The sequence below is a fragment of the Pelecanus crispus genome, chromosome 1 (assembly GCF_030463565.1).
Source record: "Pelecanus crispus isolate bPelCri1 chromosome 1, bPelCri1.pri, whole genome shotgun sequence".
In the NCBI taxonomy this organism is placed as follows: domain Eukaryota; kingdom Metazoa; phylum Chordata; class Aves; order Pelecaniformes; family Pelecanidae; genus Pelecanus; species Pelecanus crispus.
The window spans coordinates 179,366,066-179,383,850 of record NC_134643.1 but is presented as its reverse complement, the minus strand read 5'-3'; the positions used below and the strand labels follow the sequence as shown (position 1 = coordinate 179,383,850).

General features: G+C 34.7%; 1 protein-coding gene across 9 annotated transcripts in view; it reads right to left on the bottom strand.

Moving 5' to 3' along the window:
• The window catches only part of MYCBP2 (MYC binding protein 2), a 211,490-nt gene that overhangs the window by 89,873 nt on the left and 103,832 nt on the right, over nt 1-17,785 (bottom strand). For all 9 annotated transcript variants that reach the window (XM_075720658.1, XM_075720664.1, XM_075720685.1 and 6 more), the window contains 12 exons: nt 16,249-16,441; nt 15,356-15,630; nt 14,170-14,391; nt 12,302-12,493; nt 10,948-11,154; nt 10,041-10,172; nt 9,330-9,508; nt 6,308-6,450; nt 5,394-5,494; nt 3,912-4,130; nt 2,212-2,437; nt 1,748-1,866 (listed from right to left, as the gene is read on the bottom strand). In XM_075720658.1, coding sequence (XP_075576773.1) covers nt 1,748-1,866; nt 2,212-2,437; nt 3,912-4,130; nt 5,394-5,494; nt 6,308-6,450; nt 9,330-9,508; nt 10,041-10,172; nt 10,948-11,154; nt 12,302-12,493; nt 14,170-14,391; nt 15,356-15,630; nt 16,249-16,441 — 2,208 coding nt within the window. The remainder of the gene's footprint in view (nt 1-1,747; nt 1,867-2,211; nt 2,438-3,911; nt 4,131-5,393; nt 5,495-6,307; nt 6,451-9,329; nt 9,509-10,040; nt 10,173-10,947; nt 11,155-12,301; nt 12,494-14,169; nt 14,392-15,355; nt 15,631-16,248; nt 16,442-17,785) is intronic.

Below are 17,785 nucleotides of genomic sequence, written 5' to 3'. Positions count from 1 at the left end.
ACGTGAGCCAGAGCACCAAATTTTTAGAACAATTTCAGCTAGGTAAGAGTGCTAATAAATGGGTTACCATGCTTCTGGTAGCCTAGTAAGAACATCTGAAGATGATAATTGTCTTTTGTAAGTAATGTTAAAGAGAAAGGGAACTTCCTAATACAAAAAACATACCGATGCATATTTGGATTGCAAAGCAACGCCTCTTCTAAACTGTACATATATACATACCACATAAGCTCACATACCCACCTTGTTTAAAGGCAGCACTTTTTTTTTTTCCTTCCCTCTTCCCTTTCTCTAGTTGGAGAGGCAAGGATGGGAAAAAGATTCCGTAAGTTCCCTTTCTCCATTATAAATCCTGGGAGAAGCCCTTGACAGTTTCTCCCTTCTATTCACGCTGGAAAATTATTAATTCCCATTGACACTGCTGTTCTAGGGAATGAAAAGACTCCCCCTCCCTCCCACCAGACCTGTCACTGAAACCACAAGAAACTTGCACAGTGTGCCCAATTACTTAATTTAAGTTACTTATGGAGGCTTTAGTCCTGAGATGCAAGGTAGCTTAAACACTGTAAAACTTGCTTTCCTATTTATAGAACTTTAAATTAGAGTGTTTGGGGTATAAAAAGGTATGTTTGAAAACAATTACTTGTAACTTTTCTTTAGATGATATAGTTAACATATTTGCTAGCATGTTTTAGCACTGAGTGTTAAAAACCTGCCAGCAGCTTTGTTTGTAAATGCTTTCAAAAAATTTAATGAAGTATATTAATCTGCATCTTTTTTCTGCTTAAGCAAAAATTGTTATTATTATCATTACTCATAGACTAGTTAGATTATCTATAGGATTGCTAAATCTGATTTGCTGCAAGCCAATGAGACCAATGTAGTGAATAATCTTATGGTATGTTTTATTATCTGACACGTTATGAAATTCCAAAGAATCTCACATTTTGAAAATGTGAAAACATGATTTAGCTTGAGCAGAATCCAGGAATAAGGTAAGTCTTCTGTGAGGGCTGCAGTGTAAGCAAAATGCAGACCTTGTGAAGTTCACATGAAGTAATAGGCCCAAAGACTCCCAAGATAAGGGAAGGGCTATTTTTCTGGAATTATAAATAAAACGTATTAAGTATTTTCAGTCATCTCTTAAAATAAGCCAAAATAAAGCACTGGCCCAAGGACATTTTATCTTCCCTTTGCAACAAACAAACAGTGATGGAAACAACTTATGTCCTTAAAGGCAAGATGAGGTGACCATGGTGCAAAATCTCAGGTAGCCTAAATGAGCACAGCATTTCCAGGAGGTCTGAGAGTTCTGGTATGAGTGAATAATGAAAAAATAATGCAAGCTTGTCACCCCATAATTGGCAGTGACAGTAAAATACAAATCCTTGTGTATCTGAAAGCCCCAATCCTTTGGATTTATGTTGGAAGAATAGGGCACAATTTTAGGAAATTTCATATCCCATTGACATACTAGATAAAATCATGCTACGTATTTGCAGACTGTCACAGTTATTAAAAAACCAAACCAACCGAAAAGCCATCCCAATAATATTCAGATTAAAGAATTCCAAACAAGTAAAGGCTGTAGCAAAAAAGGTTAAAAGCCTATATGAAATTAATTTAAAAGTATTTGGTAATGTTATTTAGTCAGAAGTGGGAATACAATTATTTTTTACCAAAAAAACTGGCTTATAGGAGAGAATTAATAGGTGCAGCAATTGTAGCCATTTCACTTCTTCCTTACCTCATCAGATCCTGGACTAAATTCATATCCAATTGCATAACATTTGAAACCATAAAAACAAGCCTTTTCATCCTTCACGTAGTCTGATGCAGTCTCCAGAGAAAAAAGGGCTTCATTTCCTTATAGAAAGTAAAAAGATACATAAAATAAATAAAAACAAAATTTTAATATTTCTCCTCTTTTTGTATATTTCTTCTACATGAGCATATATGAAACCTAGGCTTTATATGTAACATGTAAAGTAAAACCATGAATAACATGCAGATCAACACTTCAAACAAGAAACCTAATATAAACATAATCAACTGATGTACAACCAATGGCTCATAATGAACTCCTGCCAGCGTGGATAAAGATACTTTTTCAACTTTGTTTTCTAAGATAATTTTGCAGAAAAATCAAACTTTCTTTCATTATTTTAATAATTCACATTAGTAGAAATGATTGCAGTATCTATTTATTACCTGGCAATACTAAGACCATGGTAGGCCATCCTGAAGATCCAGAGAATTTTTTCAGTTCTATCCATGAATTAAGGTTTTCATGAACAGAACCATGCTTTGGTCCAAATCCCAGACTCTGTGCAATTCTGACAGGAATTAGTAAACGAAGAACATCCTCTGATTGAGCAGTGCCACACTGAGTGTCAAACTCTATTGTTATCCACCTGACACATTCAGGAAAAGTCACCTAAAACAAAACAATAGTCCAATTATGTGCAAGTTTTGGGGGTTGGGGTGGGTTTTTTGGTGTTGTGGGGTTTTTTTTTTTTTTTACATTTAATTCTTCATTTCCATTTGGTTTTAACTCTTTAGGCTATGAAAGTGATTCAATTATGCAATTCTGTACACTTTTTTGGATATGCTTTAGATTAATATTAACCTAATTTATTCTTTGCAATTAGATATACCCGAAATGCTTTACACCTTACTAAATTATAATCATGTATTATAACTTATGTTCAGATTGAGTATTTGTGCTTATGATACCATTTGTGATTAAGAACTCTGCACAGGATCATTAAACAAAACAATCAGACTGCTACTGCAAACGTTTAACTCTCAAATACCTTTTTAAATGCAAACTTCAAAAATACATTCAGTATCTGTTTTGTGCAATCCTAGAAGTACACAGCAGTTGAATCACACTTGTGAATATAGCCTGCGGTACAATAGCATATAGGTACAGAAATTCAAAAGCAGTCCCAACTAAGCCTAAGACTTCAGATAAGCTCCATAAACTTTTAGAACAGTAACAAGCATCATTGCTTCGGGAAGATCGTATGACAGCTACATTTTCTGCAGTGGATGTCTTGCTGTCTTATAGGACAAGCAAGTGGAATAGTGGAATAGTAACTGGTGACCTCCCCCAGCTCTTGATTCCAGGTTTGCTACCTCCAGATTTACAGTCGTGGAATCGATGCCACTGCAGAACTCACTATTTCAAGAACTGAAACATGCGATTTATCTCTCAGGCATGTCATTTATGCCTCAGCCCTTTACTCAGCCACAAAAAACACCCTTTCTCTATTGACACTGAGGAAAATCCAGTTTTATTGCAAAATTTATCCATGTAAGGCAGAATGAATCCTACTCAGAGTGACTTAACACAGTTAAGACGACTTGAGACACCTCTGCAATGCCAAGTCATAGTCCAAGTGAAAGTAATTGATGAAGAATTTAAATGGCAGACCAGTAATAGCCAGCATAGGGATCCCTACACTATAATGCATACTAATTTGACTAGAATTGATGTTAGGTATTTTTATGAAGCATTGTTTTAGCATTAGGTAAGAAAGTCTGAGATATGATTAGATAATGTATACATAAAGACTCCCAACTTCTACAGTCTGTACAGCAAGACCAAAGAAACTGTGCATGACAGTAGCAAAATGTAAAGACACTGCAAATTTAGGGTCTTACAGTAGATACCTGCACTAGGGGGTTAAAAATACACTAGTTTCCACTATAGCTTCCACTGTCCTTACTGGACAGAGGTTTCTCCAGAAAGCAGTACAGTAATAATACAGGAAACTGTCTCCGTTGTTAGACAATATGAACTATCATCCATGACAACAATTTTTCAGATAGTAAATGTTGACAAAACAAAACCCACGTGTCAAAACCTTTCTTAGAAACCGCATGCACACTTAGATGGTGCTTACCTTATAGTGCGTAACACAGGCAGGTTTATAGGGATGTTCACTTTCCACAACAGCATAGTGATTGGAGGTAGTACAAGCTGAAAGCCCTTGCTCTGGTTGGTTTCCAGTGGTGCTGTCTGTAGACTGATTTGGGTTAAAAGCTGGAGGGGCGTATTTCTGATTCAGAACTGCCACAGAAGGAAGTAACTGTTGTACAAGGCCGAAGACCTCCACAGCAACCTGTAACATAACACCACATGCAATAAAGTATTACTTATGATGGGGTGAAAACAATACTCACAAATTTACAGTTCTCTACAATGGCCATTTTGGATATTCTCAGAATATCACTACCACAATTCATTCAGTCATCTCCCAGTTCTGCATGTACACAATCCTGACAGAAAAAGCATCACTACATTAATCTCAAATACTCCTCTTGGAGACTTGCCAAAACTGAAACAAAAATCTGTACACAACTGTGAGATACCTTCACTAAAACACTTTCTCTAACACTAAAAAGCCATAACATTAACGAACAATAAGCATGAGTTGAGAGAAAGCAAATACTGTATTGAAGTCATAGTCCAGTTATACTTCATTTTATAACAACATTAATATTGGTTTTTTGGCAAATCTTCAGCATATTTTAATGCACACAGTGTTAAGCACCACATTGTTCTCTGTAATGTTTATGACATTTTCAAAGGAAAGGAACACTTCTAAAGCAAAACACTTGGTTCTAAATTCCAGTTCATCACAGTAACAAGATAACTAAAATTTGAAAAAAAAATTTTTAAATGAAATTAATCTGCTAGATTTTAAATGGCCAGTCCTCTTTCATCCCCCTTTAAAGAGAAGTTAGAAGAGAGCTTACAGTTCATGAAGAAGCAATAAAAGGCAATAGTGCCTACTAGCTAAGGATTAGTGACATTTGTAAATCTAATTAATAGAATGTTCCAGATTCAAGAGTTCAAGATTCAGGAGTGTTCCAGACCAGGCACATGGAAAATGGTCTGCCACTGAAAAGTAATGATATTTTTTATTTATAGCTGACATCTTCCCATCTCTGAAATTGATAGAAATACTCTTAATGAGCAGCTACAACTGCTTTGGATATTTATTGTAAAAACAGGATTTACATAATATAAAAAAAAAAAAAAATTTCATCCCACCGATATTCATCAATAAATGAGTCGTACATCCAGATCCTTCTAACTTTTTGTCTTTTCCTACTGTTAAAGCCTGTCATCTTTCCCTCTGCTTCATTAAGATATTTTTTTCATAATGTCTTCAATGTAAGTTAAAAAAAAAAGCTATTTTAAAAACATTACATGTCTTTAAAGTTCTTGATTCTTGGAAAATTCATAATGAGTCAAGTAGTCAAATATAAACCAATAAATCATAAAATCATAAGAAATCAACACATTCAGATTTTCAGAGTAAACCTTTTCCTTGTATAATATTCTCAAATTTCTTAGTAATTTCTATTGAGGAGCATACCTTGGGAATAGCTGCCGCTACTGGTCCTATATAGGCTATTATGAGGGGAAGCAGCATTGAAAACAGACTGGAAGAGCTGAGGAGTTCTGGAATGTCTTCAGCTAAACAAAGATAATTACAGTACAGGTATAATTAATAAGTATACCATGGTTCAAAACACATCTTTTTTTCTGGTTTGCTTATTAGTTAAAATTCTAGTTTCTACAGGAGTTTTTACTACAAATGATTTTCATTATCTAGGCACTGGCAAATTCTAAACCTGCAAAGTTCAACTGAAATACACATGCCATTATAAACGGTTCTCCATCAAAATTTTCTTCCTCTTAGAGCGTAATTTTATTGCATTCTTTGCCATTTTGTGAAACTGTGTTCACACTTTCTATGGTATAAAAGCTAGCACAATAAGCTCCTCCTAGCCCTCCAAATTAATTTCTATAGCACTGTGCAGTATTCTGGAAATTTTGACTAGAATGGCTGAAGATAGTAGCTTAAAACCATTCAGTTTTCAGGCTAATGTCTACACTTCTCAAAAAATGGATGTTTAAAAGCTTATAAATGCATTACATTCACCGGTCTTCCCGATTACCACCACTGTGCAAAACATGCAATAAAATCTGGAACTGACCCATCATAGCATATCTTTTGGAAATAAAGAATCTTACCAACTTTAATACGATACTTGCTAAATTGATGAGCAAATTTATATGAGGTATCTGTCTATGATCTGTCAAGTACAACTCAATGACTTACAGTTTGATTACCTACAGTAATGACAGGTTAGAAAAATATTCTTTGGAAAGCAAAAGAGAAATATCACAATTTTTGTATCGCTGATATTCTACTATTATCTCTTGCTATCAAAGAAAGAAGTTTTGAAAAGTAAATTTTGAAAGTCAGTTTTTCAAAAGCCTTACCATCTACAGCAAGAGCCCTGTGCAACAGGTCTTTGGCTGCCCGTACAACAGCGCTCACGACAGAAAGAGCCCTGCTACAATTTTTGTCCTCTTCATTAGCTTTGTTCAAAAGCTGTGATTGCAGATCTCCATCATACTCACTCCTGGATGGTGGATTAAGTTAAAGCAAGTTCACAAAATACAAAATTATGTTAAAACAACTGACTGATTTTTGGCATAGAATAAGTAAAACAATTAATTTTATGATAAAGCAATAAAGGAAATAGTCAAAGAAGCCACAGAGGATATTTCGGAGGCAATGCCTCAGCATTAGCCCTTTGCAATAAAATTATTGTTATTTGGCAGAAAATATGACAAGCATGTTTCTGAAATGTTTCTTTTGACTAGATGCCTTTCAAACCACAGAAATATATTAATTGCTATGCTCTTCCAAGCCCAACCACCTACTTTTATAAAAATAGAGCAACACTAAATGTAGTACAGAAATGAGTACAAAACTCTTTCAATGGGTATTTCTGCAGTATCATAACAGGGGAAAAAGATTCTCCCTCCCTATTCTAAAGATTAATTTTGGTTTTGAAATACAATCTTAGGCTTACCCTTTTGAAATCCACTCTATGTCAAATTAGGTTCTCCTAAACAACATTATGCATAAAACTATTTCAATATGGTATATAAAAGATCTGGTTTGATTTGCTTTTTCAAAGCAGTCAAATGATAATTATAAAGTAATTCAAGCCCTCAATATGATAGTGATTCAGCCTTGGCATAGACAACCAGAATCACTTAGTCATCACATAAAGCAGCATCTCCCATTCTCTTTTGGATTTCTTATGTTTGTCCAGAAAGATTTGAACTTTCAACACATCATTCTAGAACATTAAGATTCCAGGACTGGCACCTCAGAATGCTCAAAAACTTTACTTGGACCAGTTCAATGTACAACAAGGATACCTATCCTTCTCTGTGACTTACATTAACCACTCTTACAAAAAGATTTTTTTGTCAATGTGTCCTAGAATAGTAGTTTTGCTGTCAGCCTCAAGCCTTTTTAATTTGAATTTATTAGTGACTGACAGTGGGTGCAATTCCAACTGGTACAGTTCCAACAAATCCTCCCAAAGTATTTCTGCTCTAATCAGAAGTGCGTTAATGCACTTCTATTGGTATGGCTTTTCTTGGCATTTACATAAGCAACAATTCTACTTGTATCTGAGCATCCTTCAAACAAAATTGAGCGTAATCTTACAAGCTCTCTTCTATAATAGCTGACTGAACATTTGTTCCTTTACTATAGACAAATCAAAACCTCAGGTCATTATATATCAAACTGGGAATCCTCAAACTGGCTAAGTTCATAACCATAGTCATTCAACAGAAAACATTTACGTTTCTGTTGTCCAAGCAAACTTCAAAAGGCATTGTGACTACAGGCAGCAGTCTGCAAATTTTCCAAACAAAACTTAATTTATTCTGTAACAGTTCTGAGCTGTGCCATTAAGGTCCTTCAAAAGCTTCTTAGAATTTTATCACAGTTGAAACAAAAAAACCTGAGACCGTTCAGAAGACAGCATTTTGGTGTGGTTTTTTTGCCATACGTTAGCTTATTATCAAGTTAGAATGCTTTGAAACTTCCATTTACTGAAGTTTTATGTCCTTTGCATTTCTGAAATCTAAGAAATTGTTATTTGTCCTTTATTCCCTCTTTTGCTTATACAGAAGCAGAAATTCTAGGAGTGGGACTAAATGTTTTCCTTGCCTTCTTTCCTCCTTCTTACATAATATGATGCTTCATAATTATGATACTTCAAAATAAAATTCTTCCAAATGCTGGAGGGATTCCCCAAACACAGATGTCCAGGATTCCAGGAGAACTAAATCAACGAAAGTATCGTGATATGCACCACTGCAATTCTATTCTTTGATAAGCTATCAATGACGAGCTGGATCTTTGAGTCTTTTGAGTACAGCCAATTCACGTTTTTTAAAACATGTTTAGAACTACCCTGTATCTTCAAATATATTGTTACTATAATTTTGCTAGCAACTTTATTTCTTCGTATTTTAGCTCCTTTAAAACTTTCTTCAGAGCAACATGTTCTTGTGATTGTTAGTCCAAAACACATCATTTGTTGTAGCATTACTTATTTTATCCTCTTCATCTTTTATTAGGTAGCTATATCTTGCACGTAATTAAATATCAGAGTAAATTAATATTCCTTGCTTCTTTTACTCCTTGGATCTACTGTTGATCAGCCTTTTACACAAAAATTGAGATCTGAGTAAGTCGTGACACATTTTTTTGCTGTACAGATAATGGCAGTAATTCATACGTTCAGGTGCTGCCACATTTTGAAAATCATGTCTTCATGCATATCAGGGTAAGCACCTCAAAAATGAAAGCAATACTTTCCGTGAATTCTTACTATCATCCTAAAAGGCTAAAATAAAGCTTCCCTGCAGGACAGTCAGATGTTTCAATTGATTTTCTTTGGGCAGTTGCAATTTCTCCTTTTATACCTTTAGAACTCTACAGTAAGAGAGGAGACAGTTCCTATAGAAACAGAACTTTCTTCACTACATGTTGCAATCCTTTCTGGCAACAGAGGAACTGAATGAAATCAGAGATAAACACTCCAGTGAGTAGTCTCTCAAAAACCTCTTAGGCTATAGGAAAAAAAGAGATTGAAGTATTGCCTCTTACCAGTCTCCCATATTACAGCTTTAAAACAGTAGACAATGGACTTTGTAAAAGAGGTCAACCATCAAATTATTTGCCAAGCCAAAAAAAGAAGAGAATCTAAAACAGGACTGGAAGTGGCACCAGTAAGTACAACTGGTGTCCTGAAAACTGCCTTCACTAAATAACACTGAAACTACGCTGGAAGAACACAATATTGCTGTTAAAGAAACTCTTTCCTCAAACACACTCCAGATGTATTTATTTCTGTTACTTCTCAAAAGTACATGCAGTATAATAGCACTATGGTAGTTTTATTCACAATCATGACAACGCACAAACCTGTAATAAAGAATCTGTGGAATTTGTCCTCGCGTTTGGTTTGTGCCATTACTGCTCAAACTACATGTACTAAATGTAAATGTTACACCATCTGGACACTGAACTGTAGTCATGCCTCCATCTCCATTGGCAGTCCGGCTTCCATAATTCCTCAAACGAACTGCGTATTTCACATTTTCCTTAAAAAGGAGAGCCAAAAACAGCACACAGTATAAAACAAGTATGTAAGTTAGGCTTCATGGTATCATGAAAGCTATTATTTTACATTAATACTGGAGAGTCTGAAAAGTCCTTCAAAGCACTCAAAAAAATAAATTAACCAAAAAAGATCCAGCATTTAACAAAAATCAAAGTTAGTCCGTGTTCCCGAACTATGGACCATAGCTTCAGTAAAATATTGCTTCTAAGAGTGAGCGGGTACCCAAGAAAATTAGCTACCAAATTGAACAAAAAAAGGTTGCACATTCAAGGATATTCTAAATTACTAAGCAATTGCAACCTATCTTATGCTATTATAATAATTAAGACAATTTCTTTTTGCTGCTGGGATTTGAAATTTTCAGTTACAGGGTGAAATTGAAAATTTATAAAGCAAACATGTCAAGATTAATTTGTAAGTGTGTACACAAAAAAACAATTTACATTGAAAATTCTCATTTTTGTTATCTAAAGAAGTCATGTGAAACTTACAGATGCACACTTCTTATTTACCTTCAATGGCACAACTTTGTCAAGTCTGATTTCAGCTATGTCACTGGGAGAATCATCTGTGGTGTAAGTTCCTTTAACCAACTCTAAAGATGTCCATCTATGAGAATGAGTTGAATCTCCAGTATGATCACTCTGATTCAAAGAAACAAAGTCATTTTAATACATTTATAATGTAAATACATGACACATCCATGCAATTGTGTAAGTTATGTTTTCTTGCCTAAATTGTTACACACAGCATTACAAATAAAACAAAGCTGAAAAACCTGTTCAGAGTCAACAGTAAAGCTTTTCTGCTAAAAAGGAAATTACTGAACAGAGAGGTTAATTTCCCATAGCAACCTATGCTTGCCTTTTAGAAGAGATTAGAACAGGTGGTTAAAGTGAATAACTGGGTGTAGAAGAGCAGAGGTTTTTCTTCGTTACAAGAACATACAATACAGTTTCATGTTTCTTCTAAGAGAGTACCTCAACAACACATGGAACACCTGTGGCTATAAGCCTGACCATGCTGATAGGCTACCCCTTTCTTCAATTTTTGGTTTAAAATGTTTTAACTCGGTCTCCTTTATTTCTTATTTTTCTTTGCATTTTGCAGAGAGATAATGGGTATTAATGAATGTTTGGCTCCAAGAAGTCGGAAGCCCAGTATACTTCAAATATTATTTGTAATAAAGTAAGATTTCAAGACCATAACCAAGATAAGGACCCTACTGGATATGGTACTTAGCTTCCAATACCACAAAAATCACCATCACAAGCAAAACAAAAAAACCTACTACCAGTGCACTGTTTTACCGGTAGACTAGACTGTATAAGAATATTACGGTATTACTTTGAAAAATGTATCCTGAAAAACTCTTGAGGTTACTTTCGTTCAAATTGTTTTCTCAAATGCAGTACTTACATCATCAACTAATACCTCCAACTCATACTCATGAATTCCTCCTCCACCATAAACAGAAAATCCTACTACAACTACACCAGGTTTGTCGACAGAGAAACATATTGCATCAGGGGATCCATTCCCAGTGTTCCAGCTTCTTCCCTGACTTGTTTTAGTGAATCGGTTTGGAGTGGATTTGACAGAATGGAGAGAGTTCAGCCCATCAACCTGTAGAAAGTTAAATAAAGCACCAGAAAAAGTTAACTTCTAAATGTTAGACAACTTTAATAAAGAAAAGTTAAGTGAATTAAATTACCAGATTTTCAACTGGGCAAATTTTAAAAGTCAACTGATGAAACACAGAAGATGCCACTACTAGGGCTTCTATTCAATGTCGACTAAAAATTAAAAAGATAATGTAATACCTGGTAATTGGGAATTAACTAGGAATATTTAGAAATCTGATTCCTAATTTTTTCAAGTATTTAAACATATATTTTATACGATGAATTAGCACAAAATATAGCTTAACTGTGCTTCAAAAAGAGTTAGGTATTTCTGCCTTAGGTAAGGTCAAGATTAAGGACGGACAGATACAGATTTTATGTAATAATAAAAACATCTTTAATCAAGATGTTATCAAAACCTTGGTTCTTTCTGTGAAAAAAGTCTGCTAATAGTACAGAGACAGTGACATCCCTTTAATAAAATCAAGTAAATTTCCATCATTTAATGACATTATAGCCTCATTAAAGGGGACTTCTGCGTGTGATTCTGAACCTCTGGATTTTAAGAGGTTGAACTCAGTACCGCTCTCAATTTCAACTATAAAGCAAATAAACTGGAAAAAGCCTAGCAATATAGACAAATATAATACACATATAATATTGAATACATAAAGGAAGACATGTATAAGGAGTATCTTACATATAAAGAAGGAAGACGCAATGCATAAACAAAACACATTATAGATTCTGAGCCATAATAAAAAGCAGATAGGATTAGAACACACAAGGCACCCATGATACCATGAGAGGCACAGAGATGCTCAGGTATGTGGCACTGCCTCCAGCGAGCACTGAACAAATCTATTTTGAGTGTATACGTGCAGAGACATGCACACAAAAAGAGAAGCACTGAAAAGAAAACTGCTATTTTGTAAACAATTTGCAGTATTCTGCAGCCATAATGAAGTAGTACTTCATTAACACAGTGAACACATGCTTTTAAATTTATGTTAAACATCTGAAAGCTACTGAGAATTCAGCATCTGTGAGAGATCTGCACATCTATATAACTCCTGCCACAGCCTGTATCGCATTCATAATATACTTGTCCTGAAAGACTTCTAGTAATGACTTTATGGAAGCTTTACCTCAGATCCTAATGCCGATGCTGTAAGCTCACTCACAATACTAGCAAGCAACCCACAAGTATTAGAAACCAGATGTGAAGAGAAAAGTTCATTTTCTCTTCTAAGGCTGTTCCGTACTGGTAAAACAACAATGACCAACATCTTTTCCAGCACTTCCCGAAAGCTTGTCATCCCTGAAACATTTTCTTCGCTCTGCATTATAAAGAGAAAAATGACAAATTATATTGTTCTTAGTTTAAAAATAAACACTTTGATTTTCACATTTTATAAGCATTAGAGAATTGAAAAATCCATAACTTCTTAAAAATAAGAAATGTCTAGAGGGTAAAAAATAAAAAAATATTAAAAATTCTACAAGCTATCATAGTATGTATTCCTTTGTCAAAAACTGATTAATATTCTAATTTCCAGAATGAAGTGGTGTCAACTTTGTTTATTGCACTGGAAAGATATGTAGGTGTCCTTCTGAGGAGAGAGCTTTTCTTATAGCCCTCCTTGCCATACTATCTACAAAGCTTATGTTAGAATACTACAGATATATAGTTACCTATGGAACTCCTTATGTTATTGTCTAAAAAGAAACTCAAAAGCTTTTTGGCTTTGATGTTCGCAATGAGAATCTTCTGTGTAAACAGGTAAGATAAAACCAGTGGTGGGATGCTTATAAAAACAGTTCTTGCTTTACTGAACAAACACTGTGAAACAAATCTAAGCGTAGGCATCTACTGTGTCTTCTACCTAGCAGTGACATCCACTGTTTTTCAAAAGGTATCAATACTGAAAGTCATTCCCAATAAGGAAAAATAAAATCAGCTCTATTGATGGAAATCAAAGGTTTGTCTTTCTCACCATTCTGTCTCCCAAAAATATCCAAGTAGTGAACGGACAGGGAAGACAATCAGGTCAAGCAAATCTATACAGGTACCTGCACACAACTCTTTCTATCTTTAGCAGTGAAGAGGCAGCTGTACCCAAGATGGAAATATTACCTTTACATTTAATAGCTTTTGGTGATTTTTTTCTTCATTAAATTTGTGCAGGTGCTTTCTAAGTCTGTGGAAGTTTTTAGCATAACAATAGCCTACAGGAATATATTCCACAGCTTAACTGTGTATTTTATGAAGAACAGCAATCTTTTGAATTTACCTTTTGCTAAGGACTCTGGTTGCCCAAAATTTTCGGTATTGGAAGACTCAACAATTATCCTTTATTTACCTTTCATGCATCATTCATAATTTTGTAATATCTTACCCCTCTTGTCTTCTAAAGTGAAGAATACTATTTACTAGTCCCATATCTTTGATTATCATCTTTACCCTTTTCTTTCCTGTAAATCTATTCTGGAATAACAAAACTGCAGAAATACAGCATTTGAGAGCCCTTGATTAGGAAATTGTTTAATAACCTTTGATAGAACTGTATGAACCAGGCTTCCCTTGTCTGCTTGTTGACACCTTTAAAAACTGCAGTTTGAGACATAACTTTTTATTACCAAAGCTGTGTTGACTCTTCCTCAAAACACTGAATCTATCCACATGTTCATTCTTGTGATCACACGAAAAAGCTGAAAAACTGTTGCAGAAAACACTATGCAACGGAAGACAACTCTAAACTATATTTCTGCCAATTTAATATTCCAAAATAAATAAGAATAATTTTTGCCTAGACATTCTCCAAACAAGAAATAATTGGAATATTCAGACCAAAAGATAAAAACTGGATAAAATAATAAGTTTGAACCAAGCCTTTTAGACAGAAAAACTGAGACAAGTTGAGCTACATCCTTATAAAGCTAAAACTTCAACTTACATAACTGTATACTGTTGCGAAGTAAAACAAGTTGTTACATTTTTAGAATATATTCTAACCTGACTAAGTTTTTCCATGTGTGCAACCAAGAGAGGAAAACGATGGGCCAGAGCAGAGTCATTCTCAGTGCTGACTTGTTTGACCATTGATCGCAGCAACGCCTCTCCATCATAAGCAATTGGAAAGATAGAGGTCAGTTTTACTGAAGTATGGCAGAGAGCAGACATAACAGCAGCAAGAAGCCGGCTACTGGAGGTTTTGAAGTTTGCTTCCTGGATGTCCTGAAAACATAAAAAGAAATTAATAGAATGGCACCATTGCATTCAAAGTAAATGAGGGAGAAACTACTTTTGAAAGGAACTTTCCAGTTTTATAGTAATTATAAAAATAATTTAGATTAAACATTTCATATATTGTTAGCTTTCCTGTGAATTTTACATTATCTTCTCTCATGAGCTTCTATTTAGATCTTTCAAATTGGAGTAATTAAAATTTGTTGGCTGACATGTTTTAAAGTAATAAAGCCATTTAAAATTACTTTTGAAATTGTGGCACCCTTTCAAAAGAAAGCACTTATCATAATTAATCAAACAATTTAATTAGAATAATATATTAAAGAACTGATTCTTCCTTGAGTGTTTATATGCTAAATGAATTTTCATGCAAAGCATCAAATTGCTTATATCTCACCACAATCAATGCAAGCAACTAGACCGTTTAGATATGGGATGTTCATTCACAACAAGCAAGATACTTGGAAGAAAGTTGTTGATTATAGAATAATACTCCCAGCTTCTCATGTACTTTGCTGGATCAGACCACTGTTGTAAAATTGAATAATGAGAAATCATTCAAGTATTAGTTACAAGTACAAAAAATGTCAAATGTATGCTCCTAAGCAACGTGCAGCAAAAGTAATCACATATAAGGCATGGCCTCAACACTGAAAAAGCAGGTGCTGACAGTTACCAGCACCACAAATTTTTTTCACTGTCCCAGAGAGAATCTTACTGCTAAGAGAGACAGAAGTTCCTAGGCTCTTGTTGAACTTTGATATGTTTTAAAAACAAACAAAAAAACCCCAAACCAAACCCCAATTATTAAAAAAACCAAACCACAGCAGAATTCAAGTTGCAAACCAGGATAAACACAAAAAAGGAATAAAGGTTTTAAATACCACTTGGCTTCCCTTTGAGCAAAAGGGCAAGGTAAGTTGTAATATTTACTTGTGCCATTTTAATGTACCTGATCCAAACAATTCAGCAAGTCACAAAGACATGCCCACTGGAGAGCCGGTGTTGGATAAAATGAGTGAAAGCAAGCTGTGAATGTATTATGGCATTCCTGAAGAACAGCTTCTAAAAGACTCAGGGGCTGACTGAGGTATCCTTGTGGATCATTGTCCAACTTCACCATGCAATGATCAACTCCTTCAGATAAAATTTTTCTCAGCAAGGTCCTAGTTTTTCCAATGCAATCTGCTAGTTTGCTGGTTTCTTCTACAACCGCCTTAGCTGTAGCTAGAGGGTTACACAAAGAGGAGTGTTAAATGTACAAAGTGAAACATTTTCATATAAAAAAAGTAAATTTTACATGCAAATATAACAACTAGAATTTAGCAACATTGATGAATCCACATTCAGAGAAGTTAAATTCAAAATTAAAACAGTGAAGGGTGTTAAACTACTTTGAAGAAACCTGAGCATCAAAAACTTCCAATTTTCCAGTCTTTCATAATACATGCTGCATTTTAATATGAGCGTTGTTAAACTACAGGCATGAAAAACAGATACTATCTTTCAAAATGAAATTGTGCTCACCACTACAGCAGCTACTATGTACAGAAATGGGAAAAAAGATGCAAAATAATCCAAAAGAACTCAACTGTAAAGCAAAACAACAAATTAACTTTAGAATAGACATGAGTTACAGTGTAAACATGTGGTGTTGGATGCTTGGTTGTGCAGACTGCTGCAAATATCCCATTTCTGACAGTGTCTTAATTGCGTCAATAAACCTATATGTATAAGCAAATTCAACTTACAGCATACCCTACATGAATACTTAGATCAAGTTTTCAATGTCCTGGAGATAACTATTTGCTGATAAATATGAAACAAGTGAATTAAGAGGAATACCTGATATTGGATATATTTCACAAGTATAGACCCTCAGCAATCTCAGGCAGCAAGTGCCCACAAAACGCAACCTTTCTAAATCCAAAAGAGTAGCAGTGTATTGGAATCCTTTAAGTCCACGAAGTTCTTCAACTCCCAGCACCAGTGTTGTCCAGCTCCAGTGAAGAATGCTCAATAAAGATTCAAAGCACTCCTATTTTGGGGTATGAAGGATACAGAAGACAGATTTTGTGTTAAAAGCAAAAGTGAACACTCAGCATCAGAATAAGATGAAAAACAAATAGCATCTATATCCATGTTTATTATGAGAAAGTATTTATGTCTATACACATCTACCATACAACACACAAAACCTATTTGCTTGAGAATAAAAAAAGAGCACTGAGAACATAGGGAATACTTCACTGTAGTATCATGCTAGAAGTAATTTATAACATGTTATAACATTACATGTGTGGAAGTCTCTCAGTTATTTAAGAACTAACAACTGCTTGTATTCACCTGTAATACAGATTTTTTCAGTAAATTTTACTTGCTTTGCCTGCATATGAATAGTGTAATACCTACTTTTAACAGAATACATTCCTGTCATAGCAGTAAAGACTTATCAGGTCTGACTTTGTTTTTAAACAGTTATGATCTGCAGGATCATAGGAATCATTAACTATTTCACATTTACAGCACTTGAAAATTCAACAGAAGCACATGGGAGTCCACAAGAAATTTGAGGATTTAAAAAGTTTTGTTTGTCCAAAAGTGTCTTTCTACTATTATTAAATGCGGTTGGTAGTTTAATAAAGTTGTACCTCAGAAGGCAAACTAAAAGTGTTTGGTATTGAATACCTTCAAGCTGCAGGTATACCTTCAAGCTGCAACAATCAAGCTGACTGATTGCTCAAAGTTAGTTATAGAATGCCTAATGCTCCAGAAAGCCAAAACTCTCCTCTTACCCCAATTCAAATCTATGGTGAGGGATAACAGCAGCAAGGCAATGAAGAGGGAGGACACAATGTGAAGTATTAAAAGCCACAGGAGTTCATAGCTTAATGCAAATATTTTTAAACAAACATATATTAGGAGTAGCTATTAATATGTTGATAATATGACTACTAAAAATGCAAATCATGTGGATAATACTTTTCTACAAGAAACCCGAACAGAAGATCATCCTGATCGTTACAGAATACTGAAGAAATGGAGAATACATAAATGAGAGAAAGCAAGCTGGTTAAGAAAATTGGACTATGAGTGTCCATAAGGAGGCAGTAACTTCAATGTAACTACCAGCTGAGAATACTGACAGTATAAAATATAAACCAGGATGGAACTGAAAATCAAATAATCATTGCTTGTAACAGATAAGGGAGGGTCTGCACTTCAAAAACACAAAGACAGAATTGATCTTGTCCTGCATTATAATATTGCATTTCAACTTAATGCAGTATTCTTCAGAATTTGACTAACCACCTGCTGCAGGTGAAGAACTGCAGACTATCTTCTACTAATAGTTGCAGTTCACTGTGCCTATTAATACTCC